The following is a 23407-nucleotide window of genomic DNA, read 5'->3' as shown; positions in this document are numbered from 1 at the left end:
GTAGACGCTTGACAGACATTATCTAATGTATTCCTTACTGCAGCTCCCCACCCCCGCCGTCCCCGCCCCCCAGGGAGACATTACTTCCGTCTTCCCCTAAAGGAAAACGAAGCACAGAGAAGTTAAGGAACTTGCTCAAGGTCACAGAGTTTGAACTCAGGCTACAGATGCTGCAGCAACTGGAGAAAGTCCTCACCGCCCCATATCACCCACCACCGACCCCCAGCAGGACGTGACCCCCGCCAGGACGGAGGCCGGCAGCTGGGGGGCTGGAGCATGGGACCCCAGACCACTGACTCAGGCTTGCGCAGCCTCCTGGCTTCTAGGCTCCCCGCCAGCCCCTTTCGCGTGCCGCTGAGACGCCAGGGGAGGGGTTCACTCTCAGGGGTGCACAAAGGCATGAAAACCTTGGCTTCAGCCTCTGAGATGCGGAACTGACCGACCTATTGTCTTGGGACCCACCAGTGCGCTTGGGTGCACCAGCCCCCTTAACGTTGTTGCCGGCTTCCTCCCGGCTCCTCCCCATCCCAGAGGGTCCCCTCGCCCCAGGCCCTGAGCTTGCGTCCTGGGCCGCACGTGCCTCTGGCAGCTCGAAGAAGCTGTCGGGGCTTGCAGGAGAGCGTGCAAACTGAAACCAAAACAGGCCGACGCGAGGAACGTCCGGGTGGGACTGCAGACCCGCCGGAGCGCAGCGCCTGGGCCAGGGCCTGGAACCTGCTCCGCCCCGCGCTCCCCTGCACCCCTTCCCCACGCTGCTCCCCTCTTCCTAAGCGGACCCGCCTCTCCCGGGCAGCAGAAAAAGGGGTGGGACCCGGGCGGGCTCCGGGAAGGGGCCCTGGAGGAATGGATGGTGGCCGAAGGGCGGAGCAGGGGCGGGGCCCGCGGAGACTCCAAGGGGGGCCCCGGGAGTGAGACACCCACTCTGGGAGCACAGAGAACTCAGGTAGTCTGGCTAGATGGCGGCGCGCACCCTGGGCCGCGGCGTCGGGAGGCTGCTGGGCAGCCTGCGAGGGCTTTCGGGGCAGCCCGCGCGGCCGCCGTGCGGGGTGAGCGCGCCGCGCAGGGCGGCCTCGGGACCCTCGGGCAGCGCCCCCGCAGTTGCAGCGGCAGCACAGCCCGGCTCGTACCCCGCGCTGAGTGCACAGGCAGCCCGGGAGCCGGCCGCCTTCTGGGGGCCTCTGGCGCGGGACACTCTCATGTGGGACACCCCCTACCACACCGTCTGGGACTGCGACTTCAGCACTGGCAAGATCGGCTGGTTCCTGGGAGGCCAGTTAAATGTCTCTGGTGAGTGGGTTTCGGGAGACCCAGAACGCCCCCAACTCTTGGGTCCCGAGGGGACTCGGAGCCTCTCGCCAGCGGCAGCCGTCCCCGGGCAGCGCGGATCGCAGCCCTGCAGGGGCTCCTCCTCCGGTATTCCGTCCGCTCCGCCCGCTCTAAGCAGTGGCTCCACGTCACTCCGTCCCTCATCCCATCGGGCCCCAGATCCACGTGCCCAGCTCGGGTCGGCGCCCGCGGGGACCCGGCGGCCGTTTGGGACGCCCCGCTGCTGGCCTTGCTCGGCGCGGCTCCTCGCTCTGCGGACTCCAGAGTTGCGTTACCGGGTGCATAGCTCCGCGGAGCAAGAGCCGGCGGGTAGCCGAGGGCTACACCAGAGCGCCCCGGAGTCGGGACTTTCCCATTCCCATACCGGGGTGGAGGGAAAAACAAAGTGGTGGCGGTTGTCACTGCGGGCTGCGGTGCCCAGGGATCAGCCTGGGGACAAGCCCTGCCCACGTAAACAAACAGAGCTGTGGCGGGCGACCTGGGGAGGAGGAAACCCGGCGTGGCAGCTGGAACCAGTTATTTCTTCGCTGCGGGCCTGGGGCCTGTGGGCGGGAAGGAAGTAACGGCGGCCTCCCCGTTCTCGTTATCGGCCTCAGAGAACTGCACCCCAGCGACCTGGGGCCTGCTTTGGACCCGCGGGGTCTGAGGTCCCAGGAAACTGGCCCCAGCAGTGGCCGGTGGTCAGTTGTTTGGAACTTGCTGAGCAGAGGCCCCTGCTGCTCTGCTAAGATTTGGGGCTGGGGGTCGTACACAGCACCCTTGCCCCCACCTAAGGCGCTGACTGGGCAGCGAGGGGGAGGCCCTGAACTGCAGGCAGGGCTGGCCACGCAGGGTGGGTGCCAAGTGCGAGGTGGGCCCCGGATGCAGGGTGGGCCTGGGTGTGGGGCCTGCGGGGAGGGGCTGGCAGACACGGTGTTGATTAGAGGGATGCAGGCCAGAAGGGTGGCCATAACCAGCTTGCTGGATTTGGGAGTGTTTAAGAAAGGACCTGCGCGTCTTTATGGCAGGGTCACCAGGGCCCCATTTTCTCCAACTCCTCCCTCAGTTGTCCCTGTTGTTCTGCCCCCCCAGCCCTCAGTCTCCTCGTTGTGAGGATGGGGGCAGTCATGCTCAGAGGTTAGGCTGAGTGCTGCAAGGTGTGCAGCAGACCCAGCGCTTACTGGTGACCCATAAGCAGTAGCGATTTTAGTTTAACTTCAGAAATAGTCATACAATTATAGGTAGTGTCTTGCAGTTATTTTTCAAAGAAATTGAAAGGAACTTTGAACCTACCCCCCTCCCCGATATTGTATATTACTTTGCTGGTTTAATTAAAATGAGTCATTTACTAGATAAGTGTTTTCTTTAACATTGAGTCAGCAGCAAGTGCCCTTGAACTAGTGGGAGAAAAACCAAACCTTTTGGTTTGCAGAGTTGGGGCAATGTGCCCTTGAAGGAGACTAGAGCAGCTTGCCCAAGGACAGAGGTGGAAAGTGACCTGCTCTGGACTTGTGAGGCCAAGGTCATGGGGAACATTCACAGTTGGCCTGTGCACAGTTGCAGCCCCACTCAGATAAGACAGTGGGGCGGAACTCCTGGGGCCAACAGCAAGGACCTTCTGAACCTCGCTCGGTCAGAATCAGGGTGTGGTCAGCAAGCATTCTTTTGTCTCCTTTTCCTTTACTTATTTCTCCTGATAATATGGCCTTTATGGCTACCTTAGCCAGAAATTGAGCTTCAGAAAACTAACTTGAAAAACAGCTTTTCAGCAGCTTTCTCCCCCGGGATGTGCATGCCCTCCTGTTCATGGGTCAGCAATATCTCTTTCCTTTGCCGGTGTCTGCAAACCATAGAGGGGACAGTACGTAAAAGGGCCAGGCCAGGCCATGACTCTTCTGGGAGCCTCTAGAAAGTCGTGGGATGGGTGAGAACACTTTGGCCTGATCTGTCAGCTGTGTGTGATAAAGTCAGATGGTTTGTTCCAAAGGAATATCACTCTTGAAGAAAGCTTCACCTCACCCCCTCAAGAATACCAGTCGTTCTCAGCACATGGTCCTCAGACCTGCAGCATCAGCATTACCTGAGAACTTTTGAGAAACACAAATTCTGGAGCCCATCCTCGACATCTGGAATCAGAAACCTTGGGGTGGGACCTGACACCCGTGTTTCTAACGAGCCCTTCAGGTGCTCCAGAGGACACTCAGGCTTGAGAACCACTGGTCTGTACGCCTCAAACCAGGGCAGATGAAGGCACTTCTAAAACAGAATTGGGATTAGTGTCCTGGCCCTTGCCCTATTAAACAAACAGCAAGCAAACAATGGGCTGTGGATGGTGCAACACAGTTTCGTGGCTCCAGGTGTCTTTAGAATCATGACTCGGGTTGATTTCTTGCTTTCCCTGTACTGTACTTTGCATGTTTCCTCATCTGTAAAACAAGGGCAGTATGTAACTGAATTCTGTCCTGGTTACTACTGATGTACATCAAACCACCCCTAAGCTTAGTGGCACAAGATAACAACAATTTTATATTCCTCGCAGAGTCTGTGGGTCAGGACTTTGGACAGGGCCCGATGGGGATGACTCATGTCAAAGGGCAAAATTATGACAAATTTAGTTTAAAGATCTTAATTCACTTTATTCGTGATTATAGAATTGGGAAACACACCATTCCATAAAACAGAATGAATGTTTGATGAGCTGAACAGAGAAGGATGGTTTTATAGACAGAAGGGGCTGAAGAATGCAGACATGGAGAATAAAAAGTGGACTGGTTATTTCAAAGCTACTTTTGTTGTAAAGGTGAAAGTGGAAGGAGCTCCCTTATCACGCCAGCTTGTTTGGAGATTTAGCTATCTTTCACTCTCCTTGTTTCTTAGAAGGCTGGATAAACAACTTAGTTTCCACTTGGTGACACAGCACTTTAGCAAGAGTGACTCCATTTTTGTGTGATCTATTGGGCCTCATGCAGCTCAGTCCAGACCAGTGGCCTCCTATACATTTTATTTAACACTTGCTTCTGCTCCTCAGTGTCTGAGGTTGGAGTCATCTGCCTGTTTCTTACTCCCAAGTCTGGGGCCTGGTTTGGGACAACTTGCAGGCTGGCTTCAGCCAGAATTGTGGCCCAGAGCACCTCCTGGGGCTTGTCACAGCATGGTGGCTGGGCCCAGGCGATGTCCTGCAACCAGAGGTCCAAGAGACCAGCACAGATGTTCTTAGGCATCTTCTGACCTGGGGAAGGGGACCTGACTGTCTGCACCTGTTTTGTTATCCACAGGAGTATCTATCAGCACACCCATCCCAGGGCTGTTAGAATGAAATGAGGAAACGCTTGTAAGGCACTCAGCACTTTCTTAATACATTATACATCCCCAATCACTGGCCATTTGTTATTTATTAATGAAGCATGTGGGGAGGCTGTGACCTTGTGCTTGGCCTTCAGCAGTGCTGCTGAGAGAGCTGAGCTTCATCTGAACTGGACCACATGGGCTTGCATCTGATCGGCCTGGGATAGGTGGGGAATAGGCTTCGGAGAGCATACAGGTGGCTGAGGTGGCTTTCAAAGCACCATAGTATCCTGCCCATCCCACAACTCCAATAGCCAGGCGAGGTTATGGTGTCTGAGACTCACCAGGCAGGGTAGATAGAGTGTCTGTGCCCTTCTGTGACTTGCTTCTATTGTGTAAAACTGCCTTGCAGAAGGTTCTTTGGAGAGCCAGGTTCTAAAAGGCATTATTTCCCATCTGTGAAATTTGGCTCTGTCCTTTGTAGGGCTCTGCAGCTGTTTTTGCCCTGTGGCATGCCAACTCAAGATGTCAGGAAGTTGTAAATGCAGAACCAGAGGGTAATGACGTGTTGCTTTCAAAACACACAGCTAAGCTCTATTTTTAAAACCCCCAATTTTAAGAGATGTTTTTCAGTGTGTGTACTCTTAAGTAAGAGTGTAAAAATCCTCTTTGTAACCAAGCATTGAGCACTGGGAAATTTCTTGGATGCTTTTTGGAGATTAATTGCAGGAATAGAGGCCCTTTTGCTGTAGTTCCTCTGTGTTTGCTGTAGTTTCCTCTCTGTGGCATGCCTCCAATCGTTCAGAAGGCAGGACACTGACAGTGGCAAGACGCTGTGCGCCTGTGCTTCATTTTCCTCCTAGTGATTCCAGTGATTAAAGTAACTTTTATAAGGTTTTTCAGGGAACTCTACATGAAAAAGGATCCCCTAATCTTAGGAGGAGGATCCTCCTGAGGAATCCAAGTCCTCCCCAGCTGTCAGGGGCACGACTTACTTTAAATAACAGATGTTTTGGGAAAATTGTCCAAAACAATTTTTGTGACTGACGTAATATCTCAAAGCTTGCCAGGGAAGATTGCTATTAAAAGAAAGTCCATTGTGGGCCAGGCGCCGTGGCTCATGCCTGGAATCCCAGTACTTTGGGAGGCTGATGTGGGCAGATTGCTTGAGCCCAGGAGTTTGAGACCAGCCTGGCAACGTAGTGAGACCCCCATCTCAAAAAAAAAAAAAAAAAAATTAGCCAAGCATGGTGGTGCACACCTGTAGTCCCAGTTACTTGGAAGGCTGAGGTGGGAGGATCCCTTGAGCCCAGGAAGTGGAGGTTGCAATGAGCTGAGATCACGCCACTGCACTCCAGCCTGGGCAATGGAGTGAGACCCTGTCTCAAAAAAAAAAAAAAAAAAAAAAAAAAGCCCATTGTGAATAGTAACTCCCTATTCAAATTGAATTTCTGTATGCTGGGTTCCACTTTCAGTTAGGGTGTGTGAGTGTGAGGGATGTATTTGAATAACCAACAAGAGTACTTGAAAATTCCTACATGTGTGTCAGGATTGTAATGGAAATCCCAATACTCTTATAATGCCTTTTTAAAACAAAATACAAAACCCCTGCCCCAGCCACGGGCATTGGCTGACTGCATCCAGCTGTGTTAGGCCCTGGGTGGGGCCCTGGGCATCTGTGAGCGAGATGGAGTGCCCTGGCTGGCCGGCCGGCCCTCTGCTCCGCATGGCTTGTCGCATCCTCATGGCACCAACATGAAGTGGTTGGTGGTCCCATTGCACAGATTTGGAAATAAAGGCTCCAATTCATGTATAGCAATGAATAATCCAGAAAATGCTCAATACCACAGAGCCCACATTCTAATGAGGAGATGAACCGTAAGTCAGTAAATGAGTAAGTCCACACTGGGGTGGGAGGGGAATTGTGATGTAATTCCCAACGCCGGTCTCCATGATAAAGGAATCTTAGGGACGCGGTCCCTGCCCTTGAGGAATGGCATTGTGCCCTGTAATGGGGACCACTGGGCAGCATGGGGAAGTGTGAAATGGTGTGGGCCTCTGAGAGGGGAAGGACAGGTCATCCATCATGTGCTGGGAAACTTGGGAAAGGCCGGAAGTAGGAGGTGGAGTTTCAGCTACACCTTAAATTGCCATAGGTCCTTGCCCAACTCTTCTTGGAAATGCTGAGAAATGGAATTTTCTTGTCTCACTGCCCAGTTCTTTGGGCAGATTTTTTTTTAAACTTTCTTTTCCTCCTCCCTCTCTTCCCGCCTTCCTTCCTCCTTTCCGTCCTTCCTCACCTTCTTACCTCCTTCCTCCCCCTCCCTTCCACCTTTTCATCCTGAAATCGAAGCACTAGCAGGAACCATAACTATGTGCGAAGAGCCATGTCACATGGGTGTTAGGGCCACTGTCCCCCCCAAACCCCACATGGAGCTTTCTCCAGGTGCTTGTGTGGTCTGAGCACCAGCTGTGGTGGCCAGAACAAAGACGGGGGGAGGGTTGTTCTGTTTGCCTTCTTGGGGGACACCTTGACTCCATCTGACCCACAGCCAGAAGCAACCTAATGGCACCTAATCCTTCCAGTCCCACCCAGACCAAGGATCATTATACCCACTCCAAGGATTAGGAAATGGGTTTGGATTAAATGATATGTGCATTGTCTGTGGTTAGTGAGTGGCTGGACAGGGGCTGGACTTTAGACCCTGAGTTTTTAGTGGTGACTCCAGGCTGCCAGCTACTGGCTCATGAGGCTGGCAAGTATGTGTAATCAACCCTGTCCCAAAGGAAAAAGAAAACCATGGGAAATCTGGCATCTGCGTAGAAAGTGGATGTGCATGTAGCTCCATGTGCACACATTGTCAGAGTCGGGTCCCAGGACCAGCAGTGGCTGCATCACTAGGATATTGTTAGAAATGCAGATGCCCAGAGTGGGGGCGGGGCACACCGGCTGCAGCTAACACGCCCTCTGGGGACTTCTGATGCTACTCAAGGTTGAGAAGCACTGATTTGGGCCAAAAAAGAGAACGTCTTCTACTTGAGGGATGAAACCACAAAGACAAGAAGAGGTCTGCTCCCTCCCTTGGGCATGAGGGGACCACCTGGTGCCAGTTACACCCCAATATGACCCTTTGGCTTGAGGACGCAAGTGGTCTGTTCCTCAGCTCTGTGTTCTGGACCAGGCTACCTGAACCTAGACCTGAGCAGGACACTCAGCCCTCGCCCTAGGGAGCGCAGCAGGCAGTGAGCATCTGGAAGAGTTGGGGGATGCGCAGGGTCCGGGACAGCGAGGTGCTCGGGAGAGTGAGCACCTTGGGCTGAGACCTGCAGTGTGGGTGTGAGGAGGGCACAGCGCCCCAGGCAGGGAGAAGCCACAGCAAAGTCCCCAGGGCAGGGGAGCTCACCAGATGTGGCCCGGCCAGCAGGGAGAGGCAGGTCACTGGGGCCTTGGTGGCCACTTTTTGAGCACCTTCTGCATGTGGTGAGGCACCTGGGGGACACTGTGTTTGGGACTCCGTTCTGATCTGCTGGACTCAGGTCACCTGTCAGCCCTGGAAAGACAGGGACACAGGGCTTATCTCACGGGCCACCCAGCCGCACCTGGGTGCTGTCCATCCTGGGGCTGGCCTGCCCCTCTCCACCTTCCTCACCTCTGCCTTCCTGCTTGGTATAAAATGGTGCAGGATGTCCTGCTGGGCTGGGAGGCTGTGAGGGCCTGTTTGAAGTCGGGCAGTCACTCTCTCTGAGAAGAGTGTCCTGGTGCCCTGACTGCTGTGGGAGCAGGTGAGGCGATGAGATGAATGCCAAGACGAAGTGTCCAGCGTGGTTTGAGCCCTTCCTGCTTTGTCCTGGCTGGGACCTTGGGCAGGTCACCAGGCCATGCAGAGGCATTTGCTCATCTGCACCTGGGCAGGCCACTCTTCCGGGGGGTTCCAGGGTCAAATTTGGAGTGCAGCAAGTATGTCAGGCAGAGCTTTTCAGATGTGAGAGTGGGTTCACATCTCCTGGGGCTTCTTATGAGGCTGGTTGGGACTCAGCAGGTCTGGGTGGGGCTGAAGGTTTGCATTTGTGACCAGCTCCCAGCGGGGGATGGTGGGTACAGACAGTGTCGATCCTCAGCTGGACATTCCCAGGCTTGTCACAGCTGCCCAGAGTCACTGGAGGTGACAGTCAGGCAGCTGGGTGTAGGACCCTCTGTGGAAGGATGGTCTCCTGGAATTGTTCAGAAGCCAGAAGTCCATGGCTTTCATGTGAAAGCTCTTGATTTTTAAATATTGGACTGGATTCGCACATGCATGCCCACACACCCTGGTCAGGATGGTTAGCACAACTGTATGCTGGACTCAGCCTGGGGACCACGTTGGCTAATATCTGCTGTACCCATGTATTAATTTTCTCCCTGGAAGTTGTGTTGATTTTCCATCTCCTTCAGGGTTTACATGATCCTGTCGCCTGCCTGAATTGGCCTCACTATTCTTCTCAACGGTTCTGTCAGCCATCTGTAAGACCAAGCCTGATTCATCCCTCCTCTCCAATTCCCCCACTACTGGCAAAGCTCGCTTCCCTCTCACTTGTTGCACAGAGCAGTTCTTCACCGCCTGGTGAAGAACTGGACTGTTATCGGGTGACTTTGGAGGGTAGGGTGGTGGGACAGACTGTGGAGCCAATCTGCCTGCGTTGAATCCAGCTCCGCTGCTGTGTGACCTTGGGCAGGCAGCTTAACTTCTCGGGGCCTCTGTTTTCCCATCCATAATGCGAGAAGCTGGTGGTGCGGGCGCTGTCTCCGTGGAGGCTCTTGCAGTAATTATTGTTTCAGCCCCAGGCTGCTCTTGACTTCCCAGGGTTTGCCTTCCCAGGGTAAATTCAGCTCCAGTGCCCTGTTTGGACAAGTGTCATGAGCCTGCTGCCACCAGCCTTGTGTATTTGGTCACTTTTGCATGTTTCTTACGTTTGCATCTGTCTCCTGCACCCATGGCAGGGGCGGCGAATCTGCCCTGGCATTTCCCTCAGTGCTCAGTGTGGGGCCTTGATATCAGGATTGGCACCCAGGACTGGTTGGGTTAAACCATCTCAGGGTTGTATGCTCCTTCTCTTTGCTCCTAAGAGACTCCCCAACACCCAGCAAAACTTTGTGGGGTTAATGCTGCACTTGGCATGACCACAGTGAACAGAGGTTAGCGTGCCTACCCCCCCAACACACACAGAGATGTTGTGTAAATTCAGGTCTGCCACTGATCCCCTTCTCAGTTTGTCTTCTTGTTTTTATCTTCTTCTATTTTTTGGGCATGTTTTCTCTTTTATTTTTCTGTTAATAGTAGTTCAAAGAACTTTCCTGTGTCTGTTACTAGTATTAGTAATTTTTTCCTGGAATCTGTCTTCATTTGTTACATTTTTTGAGGTGTAATTTACAAACAGGGCTACAGGGGTGACCCTGAGAGACCAGGTGGGTGGGTGCTGCTGCCCCTAAAACCATTCATGGGGCTCATGTCCCTGCATACCTGGGGACCCACCGATGGGCCAGTGCGTGAGGAGAGCTGGCTTGAGGGTTGCCAGAAGGGGCTCAGCTTTGGAATCTAATGAGTAGTGACCAGCCTGCCAGCGGAGGAGCCCTGTGCTGCTAATCCTCAGTCTCACGGTGTGCTGCAGAGCTGTTTCTGCCGGAGGGTCATGTGTGGGAGCTTGGGTAATGGAGAGGGAGGGAGCAGAGCCTTCTGCAAAACCAGGACATTTCCCCATCACGAGCCACTTCTTGGAACAAGGTTGGTTTACTCGGTGCCAGTGGAACACGTGGGGGAGTTGGGTCCTCATCCCTTCTTGCACCTTTAACCTTGGGGGCAGGTCAGCACTGGGCACATGGGAACTGCAGGAGCCAAGCCCTGAAACGGGAACAACCTGTTTGCACTGAGTGTTCTTTCCAACAGCTCAGTCTGCAGTGCCCAGCCCTGGCTGCACATCAGAACCAACCATGGGGGCTTTGAGGCTTTGAAGGCCCAGGGCCCATTGGATAGGGTCCCTAGGGGTGGCCCAGGAGATGCCAATATGCAGCCAGGGTTGGGTCCACTGGTGTGAAGCAACCACTTCAGAATATTTGCAGGACATCACCTTGTACCTCTGAGATCATGTTTGTTCATCCTTCTCCTTGCAAGGGGGTAGAAACATCATCACTGATGAGGACAGGGTCTCTGTCAGTGGAAGAAGAGAGAGCCACAGCAAACTAGACCCCCGCTCCAACCCCTCAACCTGGCCGAATTCTCACTCCAAAAGCACCAAGTGTAACATCCGCAAACCCTCTTTTTGTACAGTCAACTGCTTGGACCAGCATGTTCGGAAGTCCCCCGAGAGCGTTGCTTTGATCTGGGAGCGCGATGAGCCTGGAACGGAAGTGAGGATCACCTACAGGTACTGTGTGCCCTCGAATGTTCAAGGTGCGAGGGAGGTGCCCAGCCCGGTCCTGTGTGCTGAGTCTGGCTGTCAGGGAGGGGCCGTCTGAGTCTCAGGGAGTGCATTTTGGCTTTGCAAGTGCTCTCTTATCCAGGAAAAGTAAATGTGAATGCAAGCAGAACGAAACACAGTAAAAGCCGGTCTAGCCTGCCTGGCCACACTCTCAGCGCCTTGTGAGGATGGGACAATAAATAAAATCATCTTCAGAAGAGTTGTTTTGTTTTTAAGCTCATCTTTTTAGTCTCTGATTCCTTAAGCAGATTCTATGTGCCAAGCATGCTTCAGATGTGGTGTGCATTGGGGGGTCTGCACTGGCCTTCACCAAGCTGCTTCCTGTAAGGGCTGCTGTGTCGGTGCAGCACCTTGGTTCTCCATGCAAACCCCCTTTGCCTGAGGCTCACCTTACCCTTACAGAGATGCCTCAGGCCCACTGTGCCCCTAAACTGCGAGTTCCTAATCCCCATCACACACAATCATTGAGCGTGATTACTCTCCTGGGGGCAGCTCCAGGGTCTTCTTGTCCAATTACTTAGCAAGTCTTCACTGGGTGCCTTCGTGTCAGTATGGGCTGGGGTATGTTGCAGTAACAAACAATCCCCAAGCACATGGCAGAGCATGGCTGGGTGGCCACTGTGAGCTGAATAGTCAGGAAGGCCTCTTGGAGGAGGCAACGTCCCAGCTGAGGTCCTGTGGGCCAAGAGGAGCAGCCCTGAGGAGACAGGGGCAGACCTGGTGCAGGGGTCCCAGAAGTAGAGGGAAGGTGCATGTGGCTGGGACACAGGAGTGAGGGGACGTGGAGGAGGAGCATTCCGACAGGCAGGTCCGCACTGGGCAGCCTGAGAGCAGTGGTCACTGCCCTGCCACTTGGGTGACCTGGGGGCAAAGGGGCACTTGTAGTTTCCTGTTTCATTCTTGAACTCCAATTTTATCACAGACCAAATTCACCAAACCTGCTAAAACCACGCTTACGCTGACTTTTGGAGGCAAACGAGTGATGCTAGTGGATCTGCTGCGGCTCCCGGTGGGTCCTGTCCTGCTCGTTCCTCCCCTCGGCCCCCAGGAGCCCTCAGGCCCATCATAGCTCCACCAGCCTCGGCCAGGGCTCCTTTGCTGACCCGTCTCCCCCACTGGCCAGACTCACAGCCTATACAGCATGCATTTCTTATCTCTAGTCCCTGGTTGCAGATGCCGTGTGGCCCATAGGCCAGCAGCATTCTGCTGCCCGGGAGCCTCGGGCCTCACTGGACAACTGAGCGGCCCCCCAGGTGGCCCCTGCACACTGGAGTGTGCTTGGCTCTGAAGACCCAAGCTGCTGCAGCCGCCCCTCGCCACGGTGGGCCCAGCTCCATTTGCCCGCGAACAAAGCCCCTTCTGAGAAGGAACTTGAGGCTTCTGCCCCGGGAGTAGTTCTTCGGTAAAAGATGAAAACCCTCTGTTGGGGGTTGGGGACTAAGGAGCTAACTGGACACCTGGAGGTCCGGCAGGGAGGGCCCAGCCATGGCACTCCCCGAAGGGCCAGTTTCCCTCCATCAGTCTGTCAGGTGTGCCTGGACCCCGGGGCAGGCGGGCTGTGTGCCACGCCCCATCGGCTGGACGCTGCCCGTGGGCGCACTGAGTGCGTGCTAAGTAGCGGTTCGGTCTGTGAGCGGGGCTGGAGCCCTGTGGAGACGTGTGGTTAAACATAAACCATGTGAGAATTCTCAGGACCGCAGCCAGCCTGTGGAAGCTAAGGACAGCTTCAGGTCCATGGCACTGAAATGGCCCTGGCAAAGTATTTATTACTCTGTCTCTAAAAATAAACAGGGGCCGGTTGCAGTGGCTCACGCCTGTAATCCCAGCACTTTGGGACAGTGAGGTGGGTGGATAACTTGAGGTCAGGAGTTTGAGACCAACCTGGCCAACACGGTGAAACCCTGTCTCTACTAAAAATACAAAAATTAGTTGGGTGTGGTGATGTGCGCCTGTAGTCCCAGCTACTTGGGAGGCTGAAGCAGGAGAACTGCTTGAACCTGGGAGGTGGATGTTGCAGTGAGCCAAGACTGTGCCACTGCACTCCATCCTGGGTGACAGAGCCAGACTCCATCCCAAAAAAATAAACAGACTTCTTCTAAAATGGTTTTGCAGACTTTAGCCAAGCTTAGTACCAAGTGGCCATTTCTATTTACTGTTTGAGTGAAAAGTGTTACCTGTAATTGCAGCTAGTATTTGAGGGATGTGAGTTCCTCATTGTCCTGGTCATGCTAGGTTTCTGATGTGAGGTTTTCTTCTTCCTTTCTCTGAGGAAAGCCCCCAGACATTGGCACTGGTTGTCCTCCCGACAGACACATCACTGCCACTGAACACCGTGCGTTTCTGCCCACGGGCCTCGTGCCACAGCACTCGAGGTGCCTAGGATGGTTGCAGGCCTCCTCAGCTGGAAGATCAATGTCCAGACTAGCAGCCTGGGCCCTTTAAAGAAACCCTGTGGGGCTGGTAGAGGTTGGGATGCTGGTGTCCACGCAGGAAGCTTGCAGGCAGTGAGGAAGTCTGTGTGTTACAGTCCCAGGTGACCTGGCAAGGGAAACCTCCCGACTCTGACCTCCACCGTGACCTTAGGCACAGGTGACACTGGGTCAGCACAGGCAGATGCAGCCCTGGGACGGGTGCCCATGGCCTTTACCCTGCAAGTGGAGGATTTGCAGTCCCTGCTTCCCCAGGTCCTCGGGGGTACAGGGTCAGCAGAAAGAGGCACGTTCTAGTTCTAGTTCAGTACCATCCTGCTGCTGGCCTGTGACCTTGTGCGGCTCCCTAATCTCCCCGGGTGTGACTTTCCCATCTGTACACCCAGGGTAATTATCACAATGGAGATGACTGTAAATTAGGTACAGGGAGATAACAGCCTGAACGCACTAGCAAGCAAGAATAGCCGTGATAATGATGTAGCTGCTATTTATTGAGTAATCACTGGATTCCAGAGCTGTTTTCAGCATTATAACTGGGCAGCGAGGTTGGACCTCATGCTGGCTGGCTTCAGGGCTCGGGAAGGAGGGGCCCCTCCCCTGCCGCGGTTTTGCCCTGCTTCCTCCTTCACAAGTGCAGTGCTCACTTCCCACTGGGAGGTGAAGGGCTCAGCCTGGGACATCTGCACCCATCTCCCAGGGCAGTCTGCCGCCCAATTCCAGGATCCCAGCTCCATTTCCAGCCTTCCTCCACCCGGAGCCAGCTGAGGCAGCCCTTCTCCCCTGGTGAAGGGCACGTTGAAAGCCCAGGGCAGGACAGTGCCTGCCAGAGGCTGTAGGCCTGCTGGCCCCAAGGCTGTGGGGCCAGGCAGCACTCTGGGAGGGCAGTGGCTCTTTCTGGCTGTTTACCTGCACTTCTCCAGCAGGTGCCCATTTTATTTTATTTTTAATTATTGATTTTTGAGGCAGGGGCTCAAAAATGTCACCCAGGCTGGAGTGTAGTGGTGCTGTCACAACTCACTGTAGCCTCGACCTCCTGGGCTCAAGTGATTCTCCTGCCTCAGCCTCCCAATAGCTTGGTGTGTGCCACCAAGCCTGGCTAAGCTTTTTATTTTTTGCAGAGATGGAGTCTCTCTATGCTGCCCAGGTTGGTCTGGAACTCCTGGGTTGGAGTGATCTGCCCACCTTGGCCTCCCAAGTACTGGGATTGCAGGCGTGAGCCACCGCGCCCGGTCGGTGCCTGTTTTAGAAGACTGTCCTTCACACTGTAGTTCACATGGGCAGGTTCTAGAGACCCTGGGGGGTGGCCATGTGGAGAAATGCAAGTTCCTCTCTTTTGGAAAAGCGGTGGCCCAGGTAGATGAACGAGGCTTTGAGATGGCTGCTGCCTAGCTGGTGTGTTTCTCCCTGCCTGGAGCCGGGAGCCTGGGGTCTGGGCCAGGAATTCCCAGGCTAGGGTTGGACTCCAGGTGCAGGAAGCAGCCTGAGGCCCCGTGCAGGTCCAGATCTTCTCAGCCAGCAGGGTGTGCCCCCACACAGAGGTGAGACCGGACTGTGGGTGCCAGGCTGGGGGTGCCTGCAGAGCCTCCAAATCAGTGAACCTCTTCTCTGAGGGTCTCTGTAGGGGGATGTGAACTTGAACTTGAACTTAAATGAGAGCATCTTAAGCCAGAGGACCAAGTTTTAGCTCTGGCTTGTCCTATGGCCTCGGACCCATCCCTCTGGGCTTTGGTGTCCTCATCTGTAAAAGGAGGGATTCGATGGCCCCAGTGTTCCAGCCCTGGCAGGCGTGCGTGAAGCATGGAGGAGCAGAGCTGGGCCCCGAGTCTGCGAGGAAGCACAGGCATCATGTGCCGCTCTGGGAGCTGTTCCCCCGTGGAAACTCCCACTGGTGGGGGTGATTTCTGTGGCTGTTCCTTCCTGGCCTTTTTATTGGGTGGGGTCGTGTACAGTGAGAAACCCCTGACCAGAGGAGCAGAGGGGATGTCAGGCCTCCCCCAACCCCACCTGCCTCAGTCCCAGGAGCCTGAGGGAGGCTTTCACCCTGGGTGTGCTGGGCTGGGCATGGGGTTTTACTGCATATCTGTGCAGCCTGGTACCTGATGCGGAGGCCCGCAGGGCTGTGCATGACGGGGCCTGGCCGTTCACCCTAGGGAGAGGGAGCTGCCACACACTCCAGCTGTGGTGGGGCGGGGACTGAGACTGAGGCCACCTCTCTGAGAGGCTTGTTTCTGTTGTCGGCCCTGGATGTCATCAAACACAGCCATTTAGGGGGGTCAGAAGTGGCTGGTCCCTTGGGGGGAGCAGGAAGCAGGAAGTCCTGTCACAGACACTTAGGTGGAGAAGACTTTGTGGAGGGTTGAGTTTTGAGAGGCAGAGGAAGGGGAAGTGTGGTGAAGGCAGGAGCGGGGGACTGGTGAGGACACGGCATGGGGAGGGGCCGGGGTCTGGGAACTGGTGGAGGCGGGAGGCTGTGCCCTGCCCAACCTGACCCTGGCAGGGGGAGGGGCCAGAGCTCGGGACCTGGTGGAGGCAGGAGGCTGTGCTCTGCCGAACCTGACCCTGACTGTGGACCTAGAGCCTGTCACTCCACCTCTCCCACCCTTGGTTTTCTCATTTGCAAAATGCAGTCACACTTCTCTTCCACTGGGCTGCTGGGCATGGAGAGGGGCATGTGGGATGAAAACCAGAGGGGTGTCTGGAGGATGAGGGTCCGTTTCAGCTGTAGGTCGGGGCCAGGTGAAGGAAGGCCAGCAAAGGGTTTCAGACTTGAAGAAGGGCAGGACATGGGTGGCCCCGTGGCTGCTGGGGCCGAGAGTGGGTGGGTGGTGATTTCAGGGGTGATGGTACTCAGCGGGACTTTGCCTGGGAGGATACGTGCATCAGCTAAAATGTGCCCCCTCCCCATGTCCCTAGTGGGTGACCCTTGCCCCTTGCTCTTCTGCTCACCTCCCAAGTTAATTACCCTAGTGAGCACACTCCCTTATGAAAACATCAGGGCAGCTGGGGGAGGATCCTAACTCACGGGAGGCTGTGGGGGAGCAGCCTCGCTGATCCGTGTGTGACACAGCGGCTGTCGTGGAAGGCAAACTCAGTGTGGTCTGTGGGGCTCCCAGGGTGGGGTGAGGCGTGGAGTCCCGGCCTAGCTGCCCCACCTGAGAGGAGGGTGCCCGGGCAGCCTCTGAGACTTGGGCTGGGATGCTTGGTCTGGAATCTGCATGCTACAGCCAGAATCTGATAGGAACCCATGTTACTTGGGACGGGCTATTTTTGAAGCAGCATCCACCTTTCCTCCAGCCCCAGGCTGCGGCTGCTGCCACTGGAATATTTGGGGTCTTCCTACGCATGCTGACTGTGCTCCCTTGCGTTCTCCTGGGTGCTGAGGTCCTGGCACGTCGTAGTTTAGAAAAGCCCTATCTTCAGACTGCAGCACAGTGACCCACACTGAGGGAGTTTATGTCCACAGAGACCTCTTTGTTGGGGACGGGACCTTTCTGAGAATTCTCTGGGGCACAGCGTGCCGAGGTTTAACTCGCAGGGCACGCACACGAGCAAATGCCTGCTGTGGAGCTGGATCCCAGCTTTTGTGACCCCTTGCTACCATGCAGGGGCCTTTGGGGATGGCCCAGTTCTGGGACTGGGAGGAACAGCTGGCTGAGGGGAGGGGTGGGAGCTAGCGGGTGATGGTGAGGAGGTGGGGGAGGGGCGTGGGCTGGTGGGGGCACAGCCTCCCTAGTGGGAGGGCCACGCCTGGAGATGAGTCTGCGAGGACCAGGACACGGCTTTGTGGCCCCTGTTTTGCATTTTCCCTCCTGCTTCTGCAGGCACTAGGCAGGGGGTAAGTGACTCGCAAATTTGCTGTGGGCTGCACTGTGGGGTCCCTCGGTCCTGCCCATGTCCAGTCCCCACCAGCACAGTGTGGGCAGCACAGAGGCCAGTGGGTGAAACCTTCTCACCTGCCCAGAACTGCAGCTCAGCTCAGCTCACCCCCATCCCTTCCCCATGGGGGAGCTACATCTTCATTCCCAAGTTCCTGCCCTTGACACTGCCTCCCGCCCTGCTAGGCAGACACAGAGTGAAGGTGTCACTATGGGTTAGATGTGGGGTCCAGTGCATGGAATGGAAACCAAAGCTCATTCAGTAGTGAGTGTGCCCCTGTGGCAGGGTGCCCAGTGCAGCCCCGGGTAGGGGATGGCAGTGGGGTGAGGATGGACTAGACCTCCCAGCTGGCCCAGGAACCCCTAATTCCTGGTAACGGGCCTGCACACAAGGCCTTGGATGGATGGGTCACCAGCCCTCCATCCTCCTCAAGTCACCTGGTGTCTCCTTGGTGTACAGTCTGGCCTTGCCACTCTTACCCTGCCTCTGTGGGTCTGACTTTGGCAGGAGCTGACACCAAGGATCTCAGTTCATATTGATGTTTGCCTGGGACCCTGATTTTTAAAGCTGGGGACTCTGGTATCAACAGAGCTTTAGGAACTTGGGAGTTCATGCAGCTGAAAAGGTCCCCCAGCTCTGGCTGTGGTGGATGTATTGAGGAGTCTATAGTCCCATCAGAAGTGGAGTTCAGGTGTGAATGGGACCCCTGGGCTCTGCGGCTGAGGCTTCTGGCCCTCCACACACCTCTAAATAAACATTGTCCTTGTGTGCCCAGGCTGAACTCCGCTGCATGCAGACAGGATGCCCTGTTGCTGGCCAGGGCCATGTCTTCCAGGTGTCTGGGGCCTCAGAGACCAGCAGACACTCATCAGACACTGACACCAGCTGGGGCTTAAGGGGCTTATGCCAGGGGACTCCAGGACCCCTTGTGCAGGGTTCAGGGACTGAGGGCCGGCTGCCAGAGGAGGTAGGGTCAAAGGCTGTGGAGTTACTGGTGCCAGGACAGGGGGTGGTGGCACGGTGCTGCTGGCCTCTTGGAACAGGGGCCTCCCCTGTCATTCTTTCTCCTGACCCTCCCCACGGCTGTCTTGACCTCATCTGAACATGGTGACAGTAGGGGTTCGGGACGGGTGGGGGCTTGACAATTTCCCACCAACAAATCCAGTCTAGTTCCCCTGAGAAGCCTAGAAAGAGGTTTCAGGGCCAATGGCAGATATGGTGAATGTGTCTGCCCCTTGTTTGGGCCAGCACAGTCCCACTCTCCCTGCTGGTTCTGCGTGGAAGAAGCCTTTAGGGGAACAGCCTCGACCAAGGGAGGGAGGCCGTGTGGACAGGGAATTCAGAAGTGGTCATGTGGGATCTTCTCAGACGTGAACGTCCTCAGGAATTCCTCGTGGTCTCCAAACATGCCAGGGAAATCGCCAGGCAGCTTTAGCAACTGTGTCACTCTGGTTGGAATTTACAGCTGTGATTTCCAGCTGCAGGTCATGCCTCAGAGTCCCCTGGGGAGGGTTTCTAGTGAGACAGTACCCAGGCCTTGCTTGGGCCATTCTGAGTTTCTGGGAAGGCCCTGAGAATCTGTATTTGAAAATGCATCCCCAGGAATGCTGCTGCAATGGCTTGTCAGAAATCTGTCAGGATTCACTGTTCTTTTAAGTGGAAAGGGAGTTTAGGCAGGGTGCTTCCAAATCCCTGGGAGATAGGAGGAGCAGCCTCTGGAAGGACCCTCAGCCCCGACGTCTGGCACAATCAGAAGGGCCTCCAGAGACCTCACTGGCACTGCTGAGTTTCCAAACACACTGCTGCAGCTTCGGTCCAGGGCTCAGGAAACCACCGTTGCTGCTGGTTTACCTGTGTCTTGGCACCCTCACAGCGAGCGGGACTGCCCCAGGAAACCCAGCATCCTCTAGCCGCTCTGCACAGCAGCACGCCTTGCAGCCGCTCCCATGCGCAGCTGTCTGATGCAAGCTGATTCACAGGTAGAACCTCGGGAGCAAGGGTGACTATGGTGGAGGATGCCAGGCTGGCATGGATGGGGAGGGAGAACACGCTGTGGTGACCACAGGCAATTCTGGGCCAGCGGGTGGGTTGTGGAACCTGACTGGGCTGACACCTGGGCTCCACAACCCACTGTTAGGGCAGGAGGATCCCACCTGTACCTTCTTGGATCCCAGGCCACTCGAATGGAGCCTGGCGTCCTTCCTCCTCATGCAGGTGACCAAATCCTTAAAGTCACTCCAGTGTGCAAAGGCCTTTGGCCACCACAGCTGTTCAAAATCTGCTGTAACTAACAGGCTCTGGTCTTCACCCTGATGTATTTATTCCACCCACGGTGGCCCACCTCATGTGAATTCCCTGTAAGCCAACCTGCTTTCAACAAGAACAGTCTTCTATCTTCACATTAGAAACCCATTAGTTTTTTGGACTTCACAACTAAATTGTGGGACAGTTTTCCAGGCTAACATTTTGTATGGTTTCTGGCATGTTTTCCCGGTGCGAATGGGGCCACTTTTGTGGAAGGGCTCCCCTCCCAAAGGGGTATTCAGCCTGGTGCAGATTCCAGCATCCCTGGAGTAGTGCCTTTGAACAGGGATGAGCTGCAAGGCCATGTGCGGTGGCCTGGGGACAAGGGCTGCCATGGAGAGTCTGTGGGCGTGCTCTCAGCCCGTGGCCTTATGCCCGGGAGTACTGTGCCATCTATGGAAGCCCAGTCCTGAGCTTATGCAGACCCTCCATGCCATCTTAAACCCAGGGTCAGAGGGACTGTGGCCTGGAGGTCACACAGCGTGGACTGAAAAAGCTGCATGCGTTTGCTCCTCCCCTTCCTTCCAAATTAACAGGTTTTTTTTTTTTTTTTTTTTTTTTTTGAGACGGAGTCTTGCTCTGTCACCCAGGCTGGAGTACAGTGGCGCGATCTTGGCTCACTGAAAGCTCCGCCTCCCGGGTTCACGCCATTCTCCTGCCTCAGCCTCCTGAGTAGCTGGGACTACAGGCGCCTGCCACCACGCCTGGCTAATTTTTTGTATTTTTAATAGAGACAGGGTTTCACCGTGTTAGCCAGGATGGTCTCAATCTCCTGACCTCATGATCCACCCGCCTTGGCCTCCCAAAGTGCTGGGATTACAGGCATGAGCCACCGCGCCCGGCCAAATTAACAGGCTTTTATTAGCAATTACTTATCATTAAATGAATAATTATTCAATAAAAGGAATTAAATCATAAATTATTAACAATTATTGTTTTATAAAGGGGAAAATTAGTTCAAGTGAACTTTAAGGGTGGCCCGGGGTGGGGCATCTGGGCAGCTTCTGGGGTGTGGCTGCAAAGAGAGAGGAGGAGGCTGCCCCTGGGGCTGGGTGGTTTGGGCATTGGGGCTGCAGGCTCCCAGGCTGGGGCTAGTGTCGAACGGGCTCCGTGGAGCAGTTGTGTGTGCATATCTTCCTTGTCCGGTCAGTCCTATCAGGAGCTGAAAATCAGCGGTGGAAATATTTGCACCATGATCACTGGCAAATGTTATAAGTCAGGGCTTCTTTTGCAGAGAAACTGGCTGTTATCCAGCACAGCACTGGGGAGCAGGAGCCTCCTGTTCTTTGGAGGAGTTTGATGCTTCTCTAGGCTGTTGCCAAGAGGCAGGGAAAGTTGCCGGGCCTGAGGCAGGTATGCCAAGCGGCTGTGCTCTCTGGATTTCCACCTGTGTGGCTGTGTCTGCGAACTTCCCCTCCAGGGCTTACTCTCCTCCAGGTGTTAATCTGGAATGTTGTGTGGACTCCCAGGAAAGCCTGATAAATAGAAGGACCCCCAACCTGCGTCCAGGCTCTGGAGTGTTCTGTGTGAATTTGGCTGCCCTGTGTTGTGCTGTGTCTGTGGCAGCCGAATGGGCTCTGGTAGAGCCATTCAGAGAGACGGAACAGAGGGCATGTGGGGTGTGCAAACCTGGAGTGGGACCTGAAAAATCTCCTGTGGTTTTTTTTTAACCACAGGGGAAAGTGAATGTTTACAGAATGTTAAAACCTACATCCTTTTCCAAATTCCACAAGGGAAAGGACTCACTTCTGTGGCTTTCTCCCAGGAGGTAAACAAGTCTGTCCAGCCAGGGGTGAATGTTCTGCCAGGGCACCAGCTGTTCTCGGGGCTGGCTTCCAGGACTTCAGTCCCCCAGTGTGCTCTTGTCCTGGGCTGCCAGCCTGCAGGAACCTCCAGAGTTCTTCAGGCATTGACACCTGGTTCCCGCAGTCATGTGAGCTGGGCTTTGTGTCTGGAAGGGAAAGAACTTCCTTTCCAGAGACAAGACTTGGGCCAAAGGCCAAGTGCTGAGGTCGAAGGGAAAACCAGGCGTTAACAGGAATGAGGACAGAGCTTCTCTGGAGTCTGGCCTAGTACTTTCGTCCTACAAGGCTTTCTTAGAAGCTGACTGCATCCTGGGCTCTGGTCAGAGGAGAAAAGAAAAACTAAGGATGTGGGATTTGACCTGGCTGTGCCTGGGGAGGCGTGCCCTGGGCAGCTGGCCCTGAACGAGGAGCCAAACACTGAACGATGAAGGAAAATGCCGTTCCACACCCACCCTCAGCCCTGTCCTCCATTCTGGGGACAAGAAGAAAGGCTCGATTGAACCCCCATGAGTGTGGGGACTTTGGGCACTTCTCTTGCTAACTTTCCCTTTTGAATGAGAATCAGCCTCAGGTTCATTCTTAGAATAAATTTATATTAAAAAAGTGAACTAACTCAAGAAACATGTTACATGAATAATTATAGCATTGGCAGATGGCAAATCTTTTGAAGTTTGGGAGCCTTTGTAATAGAAATGGTTCTGATACTGAGGAGCTGGCTGACAGCAAGGCCCCTGGAGCTGGGCCTGGGTTTGAATCCTGCCCTGACTCCTTCAGCTGAATAGCCTTGAGAAAGTGGCCCAACTTCTCTATGCCTCAATTTCCTCATCAGGAAAGTGAAGAAGGGAAGGGGAGCTCAGAGCCTATGGGCTGTTGTGAGAGTTAAGTGGGTTCTCCATGGGAACCTGCTCCGTGGGAGCAGCCCTGGGTACAGGATACTTGCTTGATAGCTGTTCTGTCCTTGTTCCATGGGATGGGGCTGTGAACTGAGGGTGGGGTGAGGGCAAGTGGGAGGAGAGGCAGGGGAGGGAATACCCCCTGGATGCTGAGGAGGTAGGAGGCCATGGGCCTGGAGAGGAGGTTTCCTGTGCTGGCAGTGGCAGGCAGTCATGGCTGGAGAAGCTTAGGTAGCCAGCAGGGGGGCAGTGACAGGACGACATGGCAGATGGTGGTAGGCTGTGCAGAGCATGTGGAGTGGACCTGCTTTCCCTCTGGCCTTTTGGAAGCACAGGCCTCGGGCTGAGTGCCTGGAACCCCCAGACTGGCAGCAACCCCAACTGTAGGAGGTTCTGCATCCTTCTCAGATCTACTCCCGCCCTCAGCACCCGCCTTGGGGGCATGGAGCAGGCAGGCTGTGCAGGTGAGGGCTTCCTGCAAGGCATTCACACAGCTGAGGTGCATGTGCCCTGAGCCGGCGACACGGAGACTGCAGCTTCCATAAGGCAAACCAGCATTTTGCACCTGCCCTCCAGAGAAGGAGGTGCCTGAGGTGCCCACCTTTCTTAAAGGTCCATCAGTGTTCAATAATTCTCTTTTTCCCATGTCTTGTATTTTCTGCAGTCATTATGGCCACTGTTCACAGGTCACCTTAAAAGGTGCCTGCAACTTCATATTTGGTCTCCACGACCACCTTGGTAGTGGGTCCTATTATTAGACCATTTCACAGATGAGACAATTCAGGCCCCAGTGGTGTGGGGGGCTGTGTTGGGAACCCTGCTCTCTGATCAGTCATTGTTTGGCCTCCCGTGAGACTCCTGAGTGATAAGCTTGCAGGTTCAGCACTTTCCACAGAGTCTAGCAAAACCTCAGGGAAGAGACTTTCACTTTCCATAAGGAATTTAGAACACACATAGCTTTAGTGATCTTGTTACTGGCTGAGCTGGCATCACTACTAGCAACTCAGCTCATGTCTCCTGGGGGCCCAGGCTGTGCCTGGGTCCGCCTTGGCCCAAG

General features: G+C 54.9%; 1 protein-coding gene across 3 annotated transcripts in view; it reads left to right on the top strand.

Moving 5' to 3' along the window:
• The first annotated feature begins 650 nt into the window (after positions 1-650).
• Positions 651-23407, top strand: part of ACSS1 (acyl-CoA synthetase short chain family member 1) — a 54560-nt gene continuing 31803 nt past the window's right edge. The window contains exons 1-2 of one of the 3 annotated variants that reach the window (XM_054466949.2): positions 651-1287; positions 10893-10989. In XM_054466949.2, the coding sequence (XP_054322924.1) occupies positions 957-1287; positions 10893-10989 (428 nt within the window). In that variant the 5' untranslated portion in view covers positions 651-956. The remainder of the gene's footprint in view (positions 1288-10892; positions 10990-23407) is intronic. The other 2 variants (XM_054466948.2, XM_054466947.2) reach the window with 2 other exon arrangements.

Source organism: Pongo pygmaeus, chromosome 21, assembly GCF_028885625.2.
Source record: "Pongo pygmaeus isolate AG05252 chromosome 21, NHGRI_mPonPyg2-v2.0_pri, whole genome shotgun sequence".
NCBI classification, from domain to species: domain Eukaryota; kingdom Metazoa; phylum Chordata; class Mammalia; order Primates; family Hominidae; genus Pongo; species Pongo pygmaeus.
Note: the sequence above shows the minus strand (reverse complement) of the source record. Positions and strands in the feature narration are given on the sequence as shown.